The sequence below is a fragment of the Salvelinus alpinus genome, chromosome 10 (genome assembly GCF_045679555.1).
Source record: "Salvelinus alpinus chromosome 10, SLU_Salpinus.1, whole genome shotgun sequence".
NCBI classification, from domain to species: Eukaryota; Metazoa; Chordata; class Actinopteri; order Salmoniformes; family Salmonidae; genus Salvelinus; species Salvelinus alpinus.
This window is the reverse complement of record NC_092095.1, coordinates 35,397,652-35,417,811: the sequence shown is the minus strand read 5'-3', so window position 1 is coordinate 35,417,811 and position 20,160 is coordinate 35,397,652. Positions and strand designations below refer to the sequence as shown.

The window sequence follows — 20,160 nt, the reverse complement described above, 5'->3', positions numbered from 1 at the left end:
GCACACACACACACACACACACCACATCGTATTTAATCTCTAACCATTTGGGTTAATATTCTGAGTTTGTTGATTTGTTTCTGTTGTGGTGTTACACTCCAACACGTTGTGATATAATGGTAGTAACTTGGATGGCTACAAATATAATACATTATTTCCTGATCTTTGGCATTTACTGACCAGGCACAGAGTTGTATGCATCACAAATGGCACCTATTCCCTATATAGGGCACTACTTTTGGGGCCCTGGTCAAAAGTAGTGCCCTATGTATGGAGTAGAGTGTCAATGGGCTGTTTTCAAAAGTAGTGCACTATATAGGGAATAGGGTTCCATTTGGTATGCAATACTGACTGAGATGCCTTTCCATTACTGAACAGGAATGACAAAAAATACACGTTTAAATGTTAGGGGAAGAGCCTGTCATTTTGCATGGTTCTTGTGTGCGCCCACTTGAAGTGAATGTCAGGAGTGGTAACTTGAATGTTAAACCACACGTATTATCCTGTTGGTGGTGGTGCAAACTGCAAATCACTTTTCACAACTGTACATTAGTAGGTTTGAAAAAAAGCATTGTTTCTGTTCAGAAAATCCATTTGTTTCCATGGATTGGAGTTAAGCAGTTATGGAATTAGGCTACCTATGGCTCTTCGAGTGATTCTTACGTTATTTTATGGATGTCCACTTGATTTGAAAGATCCACCTGAGCTATACCTCAACTGAACAGATCGACCTTATGGCTGAGGGAGTCTGAATGTGGAAAAACAGGAATGAAAAACTGTGATGTTCTCTCTCGCTCTCGCTCTGTCTCTCACTCTCTCCCGCCATGACGTCACACCTTTCCACATGAATGGGACTTTCAACTTGAAAGGAAAATGTCAGTCACAGTCAGTTTATTTCCAAATCAAAGGATACCTTTGTGATCTAATGTGATCTCATGTTTTTTTAAGGGAAGTAATGAAATGGTATGGGGGTTTTAAGGTAAGTGGTACACTGTTCAGCTAAAATTGTGTTTTTAAATTTGACATGATCACTTAGCACTGACTTTTCAATATGACCCCACCTGATTTGGGGTACGCTGGTCTTTCTGCTGCGCCACAAAGTCTGTACACTCTTAGAAAAAAAGGTGCTAAGTAGAACCATATAGGGTTCTTCGGTTTGTCCAAAATAGTGGAACCCTTTTTGGTGCTAGGTAGAACCCATTGCAAAAGGTTCTATCTAGAACCCTCTATGTAGGTTTCTTCAAAGAACCTCCTGTACATGGTTCTACCTACAGCACTCTATGAAGGGTTATGCCCAGCACCAAAAAGGGTTCCCAGCCTTATTATCCTTTAAAATGGTATTATTCATGACAATACATTACGTGTATCATAAGGCCTTTCTTTGAAGGCCTAGTTATACCTTAACACAGTGGTGTTAGGAATCTCCTGGTTTATAGGCCACATCAGGCCTGCAAGTCACATAATGCTGGCTTGTAAAGTGATGTGTAATTCCTTTTGGAATCCAGCCAGAGTTAGGATATCCAACAGGTAGAATTGTTAATCACCTGCAACCAGCTTTCAGAATGACTGTCAGGGTAGGGAAGATTGAATACTGAGACTACCTCAATCATCTAAACTGGAACAACCATATCAGTAACGGGTGAAATAAATCCAATTACTAACAGATTGGATTAGTTTAGAAAACTGTATGTTATGTGTCTCTGTGTAGCATAAAATGTATCAACCAATCAATGTACATGCAAAAACACATATTACAGTAAAACAAACAATTCAGAAAATCTCCCTGCAATAAAGCATGCTGGGAAATATTATATATGGTTCTATGTAGAACCCTTTTTGCCTTCCAAATAATCTTGTTTTGCCTTCCAAAGAATCATCAAAAAAAATCTTCCAAAAAAATGGTTCTTAGAATGCTAAAGGTTCTAGGTAGAACCCTTTGCCTTACAAATAAGTATTGTCTTCCAAAAAGACAAATAACCCTTTTGTAGCATTCTCAGAAGTCCCAAACACATTCATTACTGATGATACATCTCTGCACTGCCATTTTAGTTATCAATTATTTTATTTAAGTAGGCAAGTCAGTTAAGAACAGCTTCTTATTTTACAATGACAGCCAAACCATCCTTTAATCCAGGGAAACACTGGGCCAATTTTGCACCGCACTATGGGACTCCCGATCACTGCCGGTTGTAATACAACCTGGGATGGAACCGGGGTCTGTAGTGATACCTGTAGCACTAGAGATGCAGTGCCTTAGACCACTGCACCACTCAGGAGCCTAAATTAACTGACTATTCTCTCATCATTTGTTTAATTTACTTATTTCAGCAATTTGAGGGTTTTCTGTAGCGTTGTCTTATGTTGGTGGGGCATATTATTCCGTTTTTAATGTTACTCCTGAATCACAATGAAAAATAAAAAGTGTATCTTCAACAAAGCTGAGATTCACTTTTAAGTTGAAAGTGTATGAGTACAGGTGGTATAGCAAGAATATTGGAATGCTGTGAACCAAGAGGTTGAGAGTTCAAATCCCAACTGAAATGTGTCTTCCACATTTAACCCAACCCCTTTGAATCAAAGAGATGTGGGGGGCTGCTGTAATCAACATCCATGTCTTCAGCGCCTGGGAAACAGTGCCTTGCTCAGGGGCAGAACGATAGGTTTTTAGCTCGTCAGCTAGGGTTACTGGCTCAACTCTCTAACCACTAGGCTACCTGCCACCCCATAAATGTAAGTTGATATTCCCGGAACCTCCTAATGACTTTCTTTTGTTTGCAGGGCATAATGGGAACATTTGAATCCACATGTGAAAGGTTATGTGATCATGTGCAAATCCATATGTGAAACCACTTTTGAAATATCATCGCGTGAAGCGTTTCAAGACCACATGGTTTCACATGTGAAAGGTTAAATCAAATTAGTTCACATGGAAATTCCACATGATTTGCACATGTGGATTTTCACTTGATCACTTAACTTTCTTACTGACTTTATTGCCCCCATGGGTGCAACACAATTTCCCCATGGGGACAGTAAAGTCAGTAAGTAAGTTAAGTGATCAAGTGAAAATCCACATGTGCAAATCATGTGGAATTTTCATGTGAAATAATTTGATTTTCCACATGTGAAATCATTTTGCTTTTACGTAATAGAATGCGCTCGCTAATTTGTTTACATTGATCAAACAGTTCCGCCACAGAATACATTTGTCTCTAGGATGTGTTTGGTTGGTGGTGGTCAAACCCATTACAACTCACTCCCAGTCACTCCATTTGTCTGGGGGAGCGATGACAGTCACCATAATTAGGTTGGGAGGTGACAAAGGAGCTGTCACCTGGAAGGTGGGGAGATCAATCCATCTATGTAGTGATGTGTTTTCATATAGCATAATAAACTAGACACAGAGTGGAAACATGCCTATTAAGGGCAACTAGGCATTGTGCAGAATTGTGTTAAGGACAGGTATGAAATGACTGTGTTGGGTATTTTAACAGGGAGGATGAATGCATTAAAGGGGCAATCAGGGATTCTAGCAACAACAAAGTCGGCACCTCGGCACTTTTTGTGGGAAATAGCTGAGAAAAGGGGCTGGAGAACCATGGATCTACCAATGGATGTAGAAATCCCAGATTGCCCCTTTAAGGTTTGTTGGAAGTGTGTACCTGTTCGTGGAGGATTTTGACTCGGTTTTGATCTAATATAATCCATTTTGCATGACATACATCAGCTTTATCAGGAATACCTTCATACAATTGTAGATAGAGGTCGACCAATTATGATTTATACCGATTATTGGACGACCAAAAAAGCCGATTCCGATTAATCGGCCAATTGTTATATATATATTTGTAGTAATGACAATTACAACAATACTGAATGAAAACTTTTATTTTAAATTAATATAATACATAAATAAAATCTATCAAGTCTCAAATAAATAATGAATCATATTCAATTTGGTTTAAATAATGCAAAAACAAAGTGTTGGAGAAAAGTAAAAGTCCAATATGTGCCATGTAAAAAAAGCCTAACGTTTAAGTTCCTTGCTCAGAACATGAGAACATATGAAAGCTGGTGGTTCAATATTCCCAGTTCTTCAATATTCCCAGTTAAGAAGTTTTAGGTTGTAGTTATTATAGGAATTATGACGCGTCGACTATTTCTCTCTATACCATTTGTATTTCATATACCTTTGACAATTGGATGTTCTTATAGGCACTTTAGTATTGCCAGCCTAATCTCGGGAGTTGATAGGCTTGAAGTCATAAACAGTGCTGTGCTTCAAGCATTGCTTAGAGCTGCTGGCAAAACGCAGTAAAGTGCTGTTTGAATGAATGCCTACGAGCCTGCTGCTGCCTACCACCGCTCAGTCAGACTGCTCTATCAAATATCAAATCATAGACTTAATTATAATATAATAAACACAGAAATACGAGCCTTTGGTCATTAATATGGTCAAATCAGGAAACTATCATTTCGAAAACAAAACGTTTATTCGTTCAGTGAAATACAGAACCGTTCCGTATTTTATCGAACGAGTGGCAAACCTAAGTCTAAATATTGCTGTTACATTGCACAACCTTCAATGTTATGTCATAATTATGTAAAATGATGGCAAATTAATTACCGTCTTCACACAGTTCGCAATGAGCTAGGCGGCCCAAACTGTTGCTTATACCCTGACTCTTCTTGCACTGAACGCAAGAGAAGTGACACAATTTCCCTAGTTAATATTGCCTGCTAACATTAATTTATTTGAACTAAATATGCAGGTTTAAAAATATATACTTCAGTGTATTTATTTTAAGAAAGACATTGATGTTAATGGTTAGGTACATTTGTGAAACGATTGTGCCTTTTTTGCGAATGCACTTTTGTTAAATCATCACCCGTTTGGTGAAGTTGAAGTAGGCTGTGATTCGATGATAAATTAACAGGCACCGCATTGATTATATGCAACGTAGGACAAGCTAGTTAACCTAGTAATATCATCAACCATGTGTAGTTAACTAGTGATTATGTGAAGATTGATTGTTTTTTATAAAATAAGTTTAATGCTAGCTAGCAACTTACCTTGGCTCCTTGCAGCCACAAGGTCCTTTTGACGCTGCACTCGCGTAACAGGTGGTCAGCCTGCCACGCAGTTTCCTCTGGGATTGCAATGTAATCGGCCATAATCGGTGACCAAAAAAGCCGATTACCGATTGTTATGAAAACTTGAAATCGGCCCTAATTAATCGGCCATGTCGATTAATTGGCCGACCTCTAATTGTAGATAATGCATTTCCCGGAATACCCTGTCATTCATACAGTGGGGCAAAAAAGTATTTAATCAGCCACCAATTGTGCAAGTTCTCCCACTTAAAATGATGAGAGAGGCCTGTAATTTTCACCATAGGTACACTTCAACTATGACAGACAAAATTAGAGAAAAAATTCCAGAAAATCACATTGTAGGATTTTTTATGAATTTATTTGCAAATTATGGTGGAAAATAAGTATTTGGTCACCTACAAACAAGCAAGATTTCTGGCTCTCACAGACCTGTAACTTCTTCTTTAAGAGGCTCCTCTGTCCTCCACTCGTTCCCTGTATTAATGGCACCTGTTTGAACTTGTTATCAGTATAAAAGACACCTGTCCACAACCTCAAACAGTCACACTCCAAACTCCACTATGGCCAAGACCAAAGAGCTGTCAAAGGACACCAGAAACAAAATTGTAGACATGCACCAGGCTGGGAAGACTGAATCTGCAATAGGTAAGCAGCTTGGTTTGAAGAAATCAACTGTGGGAGCAATTATTAGGAAATGGAAGACATACAAGACCACTGATAATCTCCCTCGATCTGGGGCTCCACGCAAGATCTCACCCCGTGGGGTCAAAATGATCACAAGAACGGTGGGACTCAAATCCTGCAGTGCCAGACGTGTCCCCCTGCTTAAGCCAGTACATGTCCAGGCCCGTCTGAAGTTTGCTAGAGAGTATTTGGATGATCCAGAAGAAGATTGGGAGAATGTCATATGGTCAGATGAAACCAAAATAGGACTTTTTGGTAAAAACTCAACTCGTCGTGTTTGGAGGACAAAGAATGCTGAGTTGCATCCAAAGAACACCATACCTACTGTGAAGCATGGGGGTGGAAACATCATGCTTTGGGGCTGTTTTTCTGCAAAGGGACCAGGACGACTGATCCGTGTAAAGGACAGAATGAATGGGGCCATGTATCGTGAGATTTTGAGTGAAAACCTCCTTCCATCAGCAAGGGCATTGAAGAGGAAACGTGGCTGGGTCTTTCAGCATGACAATGATCCCAAACACACCGCCCGGGCAACGAAGGAGTGGCTTCGTAAGAAGCATTTCAAGGTCCTGGAGTGGCCTAGCCAGTCTTCAGATCTCAACCCCATAGAAAATCTTTGGAGGGAGTTGAAAGTCCGTGTTGCCCAGCAACAGCCCCAAAACATCACTGCTCTAGAGGAGATCTGCATGGAGGAATGGGCCAAAATACCAGCAACAGTGTGTGAAAACCTTGTGAAGACTTACAGAAAACGTTTGACCTCTGTCATTGCCAACAAAGGGTATATAACAAAGTATTGAGATAAACTTTTGTTATTGACCAAATACTTATTTTCAACCATAATTTGCAAATAAATTCATTAAAAATCCTACAATGTGATTTTCAGGAATTTTTTTTCTCATTTTGTCTGTCATAGTTGAAGTGTACCTATGATGAAAATTACAGGCCTCTCTCATCTTTTTAAGTGGGAGAACTTGCACAATTGGTGGCTGACTAAATACTTTTTTGCCCCACTGTATATATCTGATTCAAATTCAGAAATGAGCCACTTGTAAAACCGCAGATCTCCTAGAAACTGAGTGAGCCCTCTATAAAAAATAGTTGGTCTAGTGGAAGATTTGTTCAATTTTCCCCTTTGATGTTAAATTTTTGTGCCAGATGTCACTTTGGAGGATCTATATTTTATGAATCAGATCACACATACTGTACACACTCAGTGAAAATGTTGGAATGATAGGATGCGTCCCAAATGCCACCCTATTCCCGAGTGCATAGGGCCCATAGGGCTCTGGTCAAAAGTAGTGCACTTTGTGGGGAATAGGTGCCATTTGGAATGCATACCATTTTGTAGATACATGTATCTATCGTTTAAGAATGTTTTTAAGGGGGAGACAGCAATATTCGGTGGTGTTCAGCCAATAAATATAAAGCCTGTCTCTGGAGGCCCCTAACAATCACCTCTCAGCTCAGTCAGGCAAAATCCACAGACAGAGATATGTGTTAGTAGTTCTTGTTTAAAGCCACAAGTGTAAGAACTACAATCAGTCTCTAATTGACATATGTATCTACTCTGGATGCATCCCAAATGGAACCATATTGCCTTTATAGTGCACTACTTTTGACCAGAGCATGACCAAAAGTAGTCCACTAAAAAGGGAATAGGGATTCTCTCACAAGCTTTCTCCTGCTCTCGTGGATGTGTTCCTCATCTTACTTTAGCTGGAACATGAAAAGTTTAAAGATTTCGCTGATAAATGATTAATAAAGTAAAGTTCAGGCAGGCATGTTTGTAAAGAAGCTAAGAAATTGTACAGCACAATTGTTCCTTGTCATCGATGTCCCTATCAGAAAATAGTCATAGAAAGTCATTGAGACTTGGTCAATATCAAATGTTCAACATGAGCTGGTAATGTGTGAGTTAGGAAAGGATGAAATAACAGAGGGATGGGGCAGATTGACTTAGTCTGTACTAATTAGCTCATGTTATGAAACAAACAACAATTTTGTCTGTCATTGTCACATTCTGACCTTAGTTCCTTTTTTATGTATTTACTTTAGTTTGGTCAAGGTGTGAGTTGGGGTGGGCATTCTATGTTGTTTTTTCTATGTTTTGTTCTGTATGTTATATTTCTATGTGTTTGGCCTAGTATGGTTCTCAATCAGAGGCAGGTGTCAGTCGTTGTCTCTGATTGGGAGCCATATTTAGGTAGCCTGTTTTCTATTGTGTTTTGTGGGTGATTATTTTCTGTTTCCTGTGTTAGTACCATACGGGACTGTTTCGGTTGTTTGTTTGTACTTTTGTTAAGTGTTCTGTTGATTTATTAAATATCTCATTATGGACACTTACCACGCTGCACATTGGTCCGATCCTTGCTACTCCTCCTCAGACGAAGAGGAAATTCATTACAGTCATTGTTTGTTGCCATGACAATTGCTGCCTAACTTTGCTGCAACCCCTCCCCCTCCAAAAGGACGACAATGGAGATAATCTTTTAAGCTTTATTGTGTAATCCTTGTTGATTTTCTTTAATTGTATGTGGGGGCGTCACCGGCTGGAATGCCCTTGTGTATGTATTTAAAAAATTGTCTCATAAATTCAATTCAATAGCCTGCCTCCAAAATAATGCACTTATTCTTCACTTACTCATATTGTTTCTGCACCCAGTAGTGTTCAGACATGTCATAATGTTGTATTACAGCTTTTAACTTTCAGCTAAGATCAAAACCAAGGCTTTGTGGAGGGAAAGTTCTTCATACAGCTTCATGCCTCCTTGTTATCCTATGCACACGCACGCACAGAAAGGCTCATACTCTGTGGACCACATCATGTGCTTCCCCTATGGGGAGGGGAGGTAATCTGTTCTACCTCACGATAAATGATTTCCAGGTTGGGAGGGTAGAGAGCTCCTACTTCACAGCGGCTCCACACCGGGGTAAATGCCTTTATAGATGCGCTCTAAGCTCCAAACTCTTGACCAGGCGCCCAGCGTTTGATGTCTGTGGAGGAAGATCGACGATCCAGGCCCAGGATCCCTTCAGCTGGCTTTTATTTTGCCTGCTCAGAAAGCCATGCAGTTAACTTCTCCCTCCTTCCCCTGCCGTATATACACACACACACACACAGGCTTCTATTGATTGTGTGAAACCTCAAAGAGACAGTGTGCAAGAAGTTGCTTAGCTGTTTAGCATATTTATATCACAGCATTTATTTGCTTCAGTGACTGCCCGATCGCGGGGTGGAATAAATATAAAACTCTGATTAGGTTTGGGGTGTACACAGTTGTGTTCAAGGTGTGCTTTTAGCTTGTGGGTGACAATAAAATCAACAGAGAAATCAATTTCTAAGGCTTAGCCTTAGAGCAGAATATAGCCTGCCGTGCTGACGCAGTGGAAGTAGTCTAAGTGGTACCCTACACCAGTGGTTCCCAAATGTTTTTTGTGGTGTTTTTTTACATTGTATTAAAGTAGAGACTCAGAGCTACAAAATGGTACATCATAAACTGCAGTTGAGGAACAAATGGAAAGTAATTTTGCTTTGAAAGTAGATCAACTTGTAAACGCACTTTTGAAAAAATGGCCTTTGAATGTTTTTGTACTACTACTGGAGAACCCTTCTTTGTTTACACCTATTCAGCATCTATCCAATTTCGTGGTATCCAATTATTAGTAGTTACTGTCTTGTCTCATCGCTACAACTCCCGTACGGGCTCGGGAGAGACGAAGGTCGAGAGCCATGCGTCCTCCAAAACACAACCCAACCAAGCCGCACTGCTTCTTAACACAGCGCGCATCCAACCCGGAAGCCAGCCGCACCAATGTGTCGAAGGAAACACCGTACACCTAGCGACCTGGTTTGCGTGCACTGCGCCCGGCCCGCCACAGGAGTCGCTAGTGCACGATGAGACAAGAATATCCCTACCAGCCAAACCCTCCCTAACCCGGACAACGCTAGGCCAATTGTGCGTCGCCCCATGGACCTCCCGGTCGCGACCGGTTGCGACAGAGCCTGGGCTCAAACCCAGAGTCTCTGGTGGCAGAGCTAGCACTGCAAGGCAGTGCCTTAGAACACTGCGCCACCCGGGAGTCCTCGTTCACACCCTCTTAAGCTCTAACCACACCCATCTCTTTAAGGGTTGATCCGAGTGTTCCGTACTAACAACCGCAGTCAAGCACCCAAGATAACTTGCTAGCTACTTCCAGACACAAATGAGAAAACAGCTAACTGAACATTACTCCCCCTAGCTGAGCTGGTTAGGCTCTTACGCTTTATGGTGACGTTTAATGACACCAGCCATATTCAAAGGGTGTTGAGCTTTCATAAATGAATCAGTTATTCTGTGCTCTGGCACACTCAGACGAGTCTTTTGTTAAGACATGTAGCTAGCTAGATTGATAGGTAAACAATGAACCATAATCCCAACTCATGACGTTACTACCCTGCATGAATCTGCAGCTTGCTAACATTAGGCTATAACTAGTCAAGCAAATGGCTCTGAGATACGAATAATAAGATCATACCCGTAACGAAAGCTAGCAAGCCAGCCAGCTAACGTTAGCTAGCTGACAGTAGACTTTAAATTGAAATGAAACCCCTTTCTGTCTAAATTAGAAATGTGTAATATCTGAAAATGTAGCTAGCTAGACTATCTTAAATATATCTTATATACATCATGGATGGATGCGATTCCTGTCGGATGCCATGGTTGTCCTTAGTTTGAAGATGTATTTTTTTCTCCATGTCCTTAGCTATCATACTCAAATTCCACAGATTTCAAAACTTGGTCCTCCAGAAAGTGTGAAGCATACACTTAACATTAGCTAGCGAGCCAGCCAGCTAAAGTTTGCTAGATAACAGTACACTTTAACTTGACATTAGGCTTATGCAGTTTTACTACGAAATAAATGTTTTTTAAAAGCAGCGTTAGACATGATTGCCTAGACATACTGACCAGCTCAAATAGACAGAAGCCTGCTATATGGCAGACGAATCCAAACGTATCTCTTAGCATGTCCAGCCCACTCATTATCTCAGCCAATCATGGCTAGCGGGAAATTTGCTGACTTTTTCTATGGCTAAACCAACTAGGCTTGTAATTGACATTTTTTTATTAGTATTTACAGATGGCATGCACGTTTGTACTAAGGCACATGAAAGTTCAACATGTTCAAGAAGGCATTTCTGCCAAAAAAATGCATTTTGATCAACAACAAAACAAAGTTCACGTTCAAATGGCTCTCCTGTGAAGTACGCCTAGTTTCCTGAAACGGGTCACATATTGTATACTTGCATTTGAAAAAAGTACACAGTTTAAGTCTAATTATTATTATTATTTTTATATATATATTTTTAATTTTTTATTTTTATTTTCTCCCCTTTTCTCCCCAATTTTCGTGGTATCCAATCGCTAGTAATTACTATCTTGTCTCATCGCTACAACTCCCGTACGGGCTCGGGAGAGACGAAGGTCGAAAGCCACGCGTCCTCCGAAGCACAACCCAACCAAGCCGCACTGCTTCTTAACACAGCGCGCCTCCAACCCGGAAGCCAGCCGCACCAATGTGTCGGAGGAAACACCGTGCACCTGGCTCCCTTGGTTAGCGCGCACTGCGCCAGGCCCGCCACAGGAGTCGCTGGAGCGCGATGAGACAAGGATATCCCTACCGGCCAAACCCTCCCTAACCCGGACGACGCTAGCCCAATTATGCGTCGCCCCACGGACCTCCCGGTCGCGGCCGGCTGCGACAGAGCCTGGGCGCGAACCCAGAGACTCTGGTGGCGCAGTGCCCTAGACCACTGCGCCACCCGGGAGGCGTTTAAGTCTAATTTTAACCAGATTTCAAACACAAATGAACAATGCGATCTAAAGATTTGGTTATTTCAAGTTGAATTAAATATCCACCAAAATGTAATATTTTTCCCCTTAGGGATAGCAATAGTAGTGACGTTGGTCTTCTTTTTTTATTTGTATGTTGTAAACAAACAAACACACAGAGATTGGGTCATTTTGGGCTGTTCACTGCTCAGCAAAGATCAAAATGTCTGGACCCATTAACAGTAATTCCTGCCTTTTTGCTCATTTGAGATTTGTTGGCCTGTAATCCTAGATAATGTGTGTGCCTATAGTGCTTGCCTTATCCTCATGAATATCAGACTGTAAAATAAAATGTGGTCAAAGTACTATAACACACATACAGTTGAAGTCAGAAGTTTCAGAACACCATCCCAACCGTGAAGCACGGGGGTGGCAGAATCATGTTGTGGGGGTGCTTTGCTGCAGGAGGGACTGGTGCAATTCATTAAAACTGGAGTCATTAAAACTTGTATTTCAACCACTCCATAAATTTCTTGTTAACAAACTATAGTTTTGGCAAGTCGGTTAGGACATCTACTTTGTGCATGACACAAGTAATTCTTCCAACAATTGTTTACAGACAGATTATTTCACTTATACTTCACTGTATCACAATTCCAGTGGGTCAGAAGTTTACATACACAAAGTTGACCGTGCCTTTAAACAGCTTTGAAAATTCCAGAAAATGATGTCATGGCTTTCGAAGCTTCTGATAGGCTAATTGACATAATTTGAGTCAATTGGAGGTGTACCTGTGGGTGTATTTCAATGCCTACCTTCAAACTCAGTGCCTCTTTGCTTGAAAAAAATCAAAAGAAAATCAAAAGAAATCAGCCAAGACCTCAGAGAAAAAATGTTGGACCTCCACAAGTCTGGTTCATCCTTGGGAGCAATTTCCAAACGCCTGAAGGTACCACGTTCATCTGTACAAACAATAGTACACAAGTATAAACACCATGGGACCATGCAGCCGTCATACCGCTCAGGAAGGAGATGCGTTCTGTCTCCAAGAGATGAACGTACTTTGGTGCGAAAAGTGCAAATCAATCCCAGAACAACAGCAAAGGACCTTGTGAAGATGCTGGAGGAAACAAGTACAAAAGTTTCTATATCAACAGTAAAACAAGTCCTATATCGACATAACCTGAAAGGCCGCTCAGCAAGGAAGAAGCCACTGCTCCAAAACCGCCATAAAAAAGCCAGACTACGGTTTCCAACTCCACATAGGGACAAAGATTGTACTTTTTGGAGAAATGTCCTCTGGTCTGATGAAACAAATATAGAACTGTTTGGCCATAATGACCATCGTTATGTTTGGAGGAAAGGGGGGAGCCTTGCAAGCCGAAGAACACCATCCCAACCGTGAAGTACGGGGGTGGCAGCATCATGTTGTGGGGGTGCTTTGCTGCAGGAGGGACGGGTGCGAACTGAAAAGCGTGTGCGAGCAAGGAGGCCTACAAACCTCACTCAGTTACATCAGCTCTGTCAGGAGGAATGGGCCAAAATCCACACGACTTATTGTGGGAAACTTGTGGATTTCTACCCGAAACGTTTGACCCAAGTTAAACAATTTAAAGGCAATGCTACCAAATACTAATTGGGTGTACGTGTCACGACATCCGCCGAAGTCGGCTCATCTCCTTGTTCAGGCGGCGTTCGGCGATCGACGTCACCGGCTTTCTAACCATCGCCGCTCCATTTCTCATATGTCCATTTGTTTTGTCTTGTTCCATACACACCTGGTTTTCATTCCCCAATCAATCTACATGTATTTAGTCCTCTGTTCCCCATCATGTCTTTGTGTGTAATTGTTTATTGTTACGTGATTACGTTGTCAGGCGCTGAACGTTTGTTATAGACCGTGTTTTTGTGGCACTAGTATGTTTTATGTGCTGTCGTAGTTGACCGGTATTAAAGTGCGCCTGTTTAATATACTCCGCTCTCCTGCACTTGACTTCGCCTCCCATATACACGCCTAACAGTACGTAAACTTCTTACCAGCTGGGAATGTGATGAAAGAAATAAAAGCTGAAATAAACAATTCTCTCTACTATTATTCTGATGTTTCACATTCTTAAAATAAAGTGATGATCCTAACTGACCTAAGACAAGGGATTTTTTTACGAGGATTAAATGTCAGGAATTGTGAAATACTGAGTTTCAATGTATTTGGCTAAGGTGTATGTAAACTTCCGACTTCAACTGTACATGGTTGTTTTGTGCAGTGTTGTAGACGCAAAGCTGATTTTTATGTAAACAGACAATAAAGTAGGATCTTGTCTCATCTCATATCCTCGGTTGGAAAAAGCTGATGTCTTTTTGGGTTATAATGAGAGTAGCTTGACCAGAGAGCCCTAATAGGGCCACAGCTCCAGTGTTGGACATACTGTAACTGTCCATCTGTATTACTACAGCACCATACAAGTATTATACTCAGTATTAACTGCATACAACAGGCAACCACACAACTTTCCAACACTGAGCTCATATCATACATGTACACACACACACATAGTCTTGTACAGCTAACCTTGTGGGGACACACAATTCAGTCCCATTCAAAATCCTATTTTCCATAACCCCTAACCCTAACCCGTACTCTTCCCCTAACCTTGACCCAAAAACCTAACCTTAACCCTAACCCTTAACCTAACCCTAAAACTAACCCTAGCTCCTAACTCTAACCCTTAACGTAATTCTAACACTAATTCTAACCTTAACCCTAAACCCCCTAGAAATAGCATTTGATCTTGTGGGTTCAAACAAAATGGTTGTTTTGTGCAGTGTTGTAGATGCAAAGATGATTTTTATGGAAACAGACAATAAAATTGGATCTTATCTCATATCCTGGAAAAAGCTGATGTCTTATTGGGTTATAATGAGGGTAGCTTGACCAGAGAGCCCCAGTAGGGCCACAGCTCCAGTGTTGGACATACTGTAACTGTCCATCTGTATTACTACAGCACCCACACACACACACACACACACACACACGCACGCACGCACGCACGCACGCACGCACGCACGCACGCACGCACGCACGCACGCACGCACGCACGCACGCACGCACACACACACACACACACACACACACACACACACACACACACACACACACACACACACACACACACACATACACGCACATACACGCACACACACACCAGAAACAGGTCCTGCTATAGTAGGGATGTACTGCACAGTATAAGACATTGGAGACAAGCTAGTGGCAGCGTAACATCGTTCAAGATGGAGCTCCATCGCTCCAGTCAGATGAAGCGTGTGATGTGTGCAGTACACAGCTGACCGTCGGGAAGTGAAGGGAAGGCAACATGACCCAACATCAGATCCAGATCATCCCGAGCAGACTTGTAACTGTTAGGCAGCTGTGTCGCAAACTCTCTCTTATTTAGGCCACATTCTGTGCTCCAAAGGCTAAGCAAGGAATCTCTGTCACTCGACTGCAAAATCCTGTGTATAAAGTGCTCTCTGAGCTTCTTCTGTGTGTGTGTGTGTGTGTGTGTTCTCATGAATGTTTCTGTGTTCACTCCATTGCAAATACAGCGGTGGGGGCTGGGAATTAGTTGAGATAAATTGTTTTATTTAATTTGTATTCTCTCAATAGAATATGCTTATGTAGGCCTAAGTGATATTTGATCCCTCTGTCTTACACAGAAATGGAAATATCATCATAAAGTTCACAAACAGTTCAGTCCATCCTCAATTAATGTAGCCTCCACATATTCCTCAAACAGAACAATATACACACCGTCTTTGTCCCAAATGGCATTCTCTTCACTACATAGTACAATGGGCCTATATGGACCCTGGTCAAAATAAGTGCATTATGTAGGGTATAGGGTGCCATTTGGGACGCCAACACATGCATAATGTATGTACTATACACTAGGGATTTAACCTGGGTTGCCGGGATCCAGGGACTGTCCCGGGAACACTCTTCACATTTCCCGAAAAAAATGTAATGGCAAGACCTGGGAAATTATAACATTTACCCCAATCTTCCACTAATGCAATTCTACAAAATACACAAAATGAGCAGCATCAGATTAGCTCAATAAAATAGCACATTATACAAACAGGTTGTCGCATGGAAGCGTTTAGCCCAGCGTATTTACCTCACACAAAGTCGCCATAAATTCAAAGCGCACGCATAATTGACACTGCTGGACTGCGCACGTGACCCAAATGCAGGTAATAAACCCTACAGTAAAGCCCCACAGTATAGCCTATAAAAGAACGCGTGCCTCTTTGAGCTGTCATTGTGACTCTTCAGACAAGACCAAAATGTGATAGGCCTATGCACAATTCACTGCACAGGCATCTCTGTCACAGACAGAAACAAATCTTCTCCTGTCCTAGAGCCTAGGCTATTTTCCTATCCAGTCCCAATCCCACGGAAACCCCAAATCTTGCCTCATGTCTTGGATGAAAATTCCAAACTTTATTCTGTAACCCATAGGTTGCATTATCAAAGCACATATTTGGCCTATGCTTATACAAATACCATCATAGCATGTTCCCTGCTTTTGCGCTGTCTCGTACTTGCTGCCGATATGAGAGCTTCGGTAGAGAATGTGTGGTCAACAAACCACAGTTTAATTTGCTCTGAAATCTTTACATAGTGGTTGGTGCAGGCAAGCTGACAAGGTGGAGCAGCAGCCCTCTTATTTGAGGAGAACCCTGGCATAGCGACCATATCTTGGCTTTGAACTTTTGAAGTGGGCACTTCCTATTTGAGCACTTTAATTTATGCGGTATTTCCCTGGACTCTCGGGATAAATATGAATTATTTCCGGTATTGAAACTTGGTACATTTTCTGGAAAATATGAATCCCTACTGTACACAGACCCTATTAAACGGCTTTGATATAATTCAATTTCCTCCGTTTTCTGTCTCTCTTGTTGTTTGACTAGTTTTTTCCAGTGCACTTTTCTTTCCTCCTTCGCCAGCTATCACAGTGGATCTGGGCCGAATCCGGCTGAGAGTCGGGCCACTCGGCTGAGAGTCAGACTCTGCCGACGTCATGTGGCCCAAGTCTGGGCCGCCTTCGGCAGTATTACTTATGGCTAGGATGCGGGGATTGAGCTCGGGCCGATTCCGGTGTGAGTTATCTGGGCCAAATGTATTAATTGGGGATCGGGACGATTGGGGCTACTCTCTGGCAGATGATTACATGGGCTTCTTTATATAATTAACATTTCATGATTTATTTTTCCATATTTTCTCATTGTTTCTGTGATGAAAAAATCACAAGTCCTGTGAAGTATTTTAGTACTTTGATACTTTGTGCAAGGCGATTGATAAGCATGAGAAACTTTGTGGATGGAGCCTCTCTAGTGGCGCAGCGATCTAAGGCACTGCATCGCAGTGAAAACTGTTTTTCTACAGATGCTGGTTCGAGACCCGACCGGGAGAGCCATGAGACGTCGCACAAATGGCCCAGCATTGTCCGAGTTAGGAGAGGGTTTTGCCGGCCCGGATGTCCTTCTTCTATCGCGCTGTAGCGACTCCCATGGCGTCCAGGCGCATGCGCGCTGACACGGTCACCAGGTGTATGGTGTTTCCTCCGACACAAAATGTTTTTTTTTGTGGATGCGTATAATTTGTATGCATAAAATGTGTAATAGTAATATATAAAATTACTAATTCGGGTAATTTTATATACATTAGTTTAAATTTGCATTGGGCGGCTTGTGGGGGAATTCTGGTAAAATGCCGGCAAAGTTGGCTGAATTCCGGTAGACGTAATATTTAGTCAGTATTTAGCCGGCCCCCCGGAAGAGGGCAGCTTCGGGGCCGATTCCTCATCGCTAGCTGGGTCTCCTCCCCCCTTTTGCTTGCTTTTATTTACCACAGTGGCCTTTGGTTGCGTGTTATAAATTGCTGTAATGAATTCCCTCTGCTAGCTAAGCCTCGGCGCTCTGTGCTGCTATGCTCTGTTAGAGCTCTGCTCTGGGTGCTTGCACCCTTGTTATTTTCCCATTATCCTCACCTCCCAGTCCATTGGACTAAGTGACAGTTGGAGTTTTTGCAGCTGTGTGTGTGTGTGTGTGTGTGTGTGTGTGTGTGTGTGTGTGTGTGTGTGTGTGTGTGTGTGTGTGTGTGTGTGTCTCAGGTGGCTGGTGACACCTTATTTTTGGAGGACATGCTCATATTAATGTCTGGAATGGAGTAAATGGAATGGTATTGACACATCAAACACATAGTTTCCTTGTGTTTGATACTATTCCATTCATTCCAGTCATTATTATGAGTCGTCCTCCCCTCTCCAGCATCCTGTGTGTGTGTGTGTGTGTGTGTGTGTGTGTGTGTGTGTGTGTGTGTGTGTGTGTGTGTGTGTGTGTGTGTGTGTGTGTGTGTGTGTGTGTGTGTGTGTGTGTGTGTGTGTGTGTGTGTGTGTGTGTGTGTGTGTGTGTGTGTGTGCGTCTGTGTGTTTGTGCATACTGCATCCTGTTTCTGTGTGTAAAAGGTGCTGTTAAAGGACCTCAAGGATGCCACTGTTTTCATGTCACTATATGAGGAAGGGCTTTTATTGCCTGTTGGCTGCAGTGACCCAGGCGCTGCAGGCTTGTTTTAGAGGCCCATTAGTCTGGAGAAAGAGGGAGTGGAGAGGTAGAGCCTCGGGACTCTGTCTGCAGCCACCTCACTCACTGCAGCCTGTAGTCTGGCCCAGCTCAAATGACTGGAAGGACTTAGATCAGGACCTATATTAAAAGTGTACTCAGAATAAGTGACGATCTAGGATCAATTTTCCCTTTTAGATGATAATGAATGAGATAATATGGACAGGGAGGACCAGATCCTAGATCAGCACTCCTATTCTGAGACATTTTGTGAATATAGGCCCATAGGGATATAAACTCAGCAACAAAATAATTATTTTCAGCAAACTTAACATGTGTAAATATTTGTATGAACATAAGAAGATTCAACAACTGAGACATAAACTGAACAAGTTCCACAGACATGTGACTAACAGAAATGTAATAATGTGTCCCTGAACAAAGGGGGAGGGGTCAAAATCAAAAGTAACAGTCTGTATCTGATGTGGCCACCAGCTGCATTAACTACTGCAGTGCATCTCCTCCTCATGGACTGAACCAGATTTGCCAGTTCTTGCTGTGAGATGTTACCCGTCTCTTCCACCAAGACACCTGCAAGTTCCAGGACATTTCTGGGGGGAATGGCCCTAGCCCTCACCCTCCGATCCAACAGCTCAGTCCGATGATGCTGTGATACACCGCCCCAGACCATGACGGACCCCCCACCTCCAAATTGATCCCGCTCCAGAGTACAGTCCTCAGTGTAACGCTCATTCCATCGACGATAAACGCAAATCCGACCATCACCCCTGGTGAGACAAAACCGCGACTCATCAGTGAAGAGCACTTTTTGCCAGTCCTGTCTGGACTGGGTTTGTGCCCATAGGCGACGTTGTTGCCGGTGATGTCTGGTGAGAACCTGCCTTACGACCGGCCTACAAGCCCTCAGTCCAGCTGTTAGTGTCTTAACGACCGTTCCACAGGTGCATGTTCATTAATTGTCTATGGTTCATTGAACAAGCATAGGAAACAGTGTTTAAACCCTTTACAATGAAGATCTGTGAAGTTATTTGGATTTTTACGAATTATCTTTGAAAGGCAGAGTCCTGAAAAAGGGACGTTTCGTTTTTTGCTGAGTTTATCTATCTGTAATTGGGTGACTATTCCCTGACTATTTATTGGAGCTTGCTCCCTCTCATTCTTCTTAGCGGAAACAAACCCATCTACCGTATTCAATTCAAGCGTATGCCTGAGATGGAAATAGAATGCACTATTCTTGCTCCCTCTCACTCTTTAATTCTCTAACTCAACCCCCGCTTTTCCCCCTGTCTCTTTTTCCCTGGTGTAATCAAATTCACTAGAGCAAACATAAATGTTGGAAGACAAGCTTGAGGAGCGATTCGGAAGTCAGGAAATGCATGCAAAATGAACCGACTGCTATATTTAGATAGCCTTGAATGACAGAAGAAAGAGATGAATAGGCCTACCTGTGTCAACATCACTGTCTGTTCTCGTCTGCTGAGGAGTGCCAAAAGACATTCTCATCAGCTTTAGACAATGACTATGCTAAGAGCCTATGCAAATATGTGTGCACTAGTAATTCTCTCCCTCTCTTTTCTCTCCCTCTCGCTCTGTGTCTCTTTGTTTGTCTCTTTCTGTTGTCTCTCTGTTTGTCTGTTCTGCCGGGTCTGTGTGTGTCCACAGAGCTTATTTAGCGCCCCTCCGGGTTCCGGACTTCATCCGTAGCAGTTAGATGCGTCTGTACCCTGATCTGTGACAATGACAATGAAAGGCTTGTCGAGTAGCCGGAGACACCATCACACAGTGACCTGTGACCCCTCCTATGACTCCATGACCCTGGGGCGCCAAGCCCGGCCCTACCTGCTGAATCCAGGCGATGCCCACCCGGCGGACCACCCTTACTATGCCCAGCGAAGCTCCTTCCAGT

General features: G+C 42.4%; 1 protein-coding gene across 5 annotated transcripts in view; it reads left to right on the top strand.

Annotated features, from left to right (window-relative positions):
* LOC139532002 (disks large-associated protein 1-like) overlaps window positions 1-20,160 on the top strand; it is a 282,607-nt gene that overhangs the window by 125,217 nt on the left and 137,230 nt on the right. For all 5 annotated transcript variants that reach the window (XM_071329086.1, XM_071329088.1, XM_071329085.1 and 2 more), the window contains exon 3: window positions 19,917-20,160. This exon is cut by the window's right edge and continues 890 nt beyond it. In XM_071329086.1, the coding sequence (XP_071185187.1) occupies window positions 19,992-20,160 (169 nt within the window). In that variant the 5' untranslated portion in view covers window positions 19,917-19,991. The remainder of the gene's footprint in view (window positions 1-19,916) is intronic.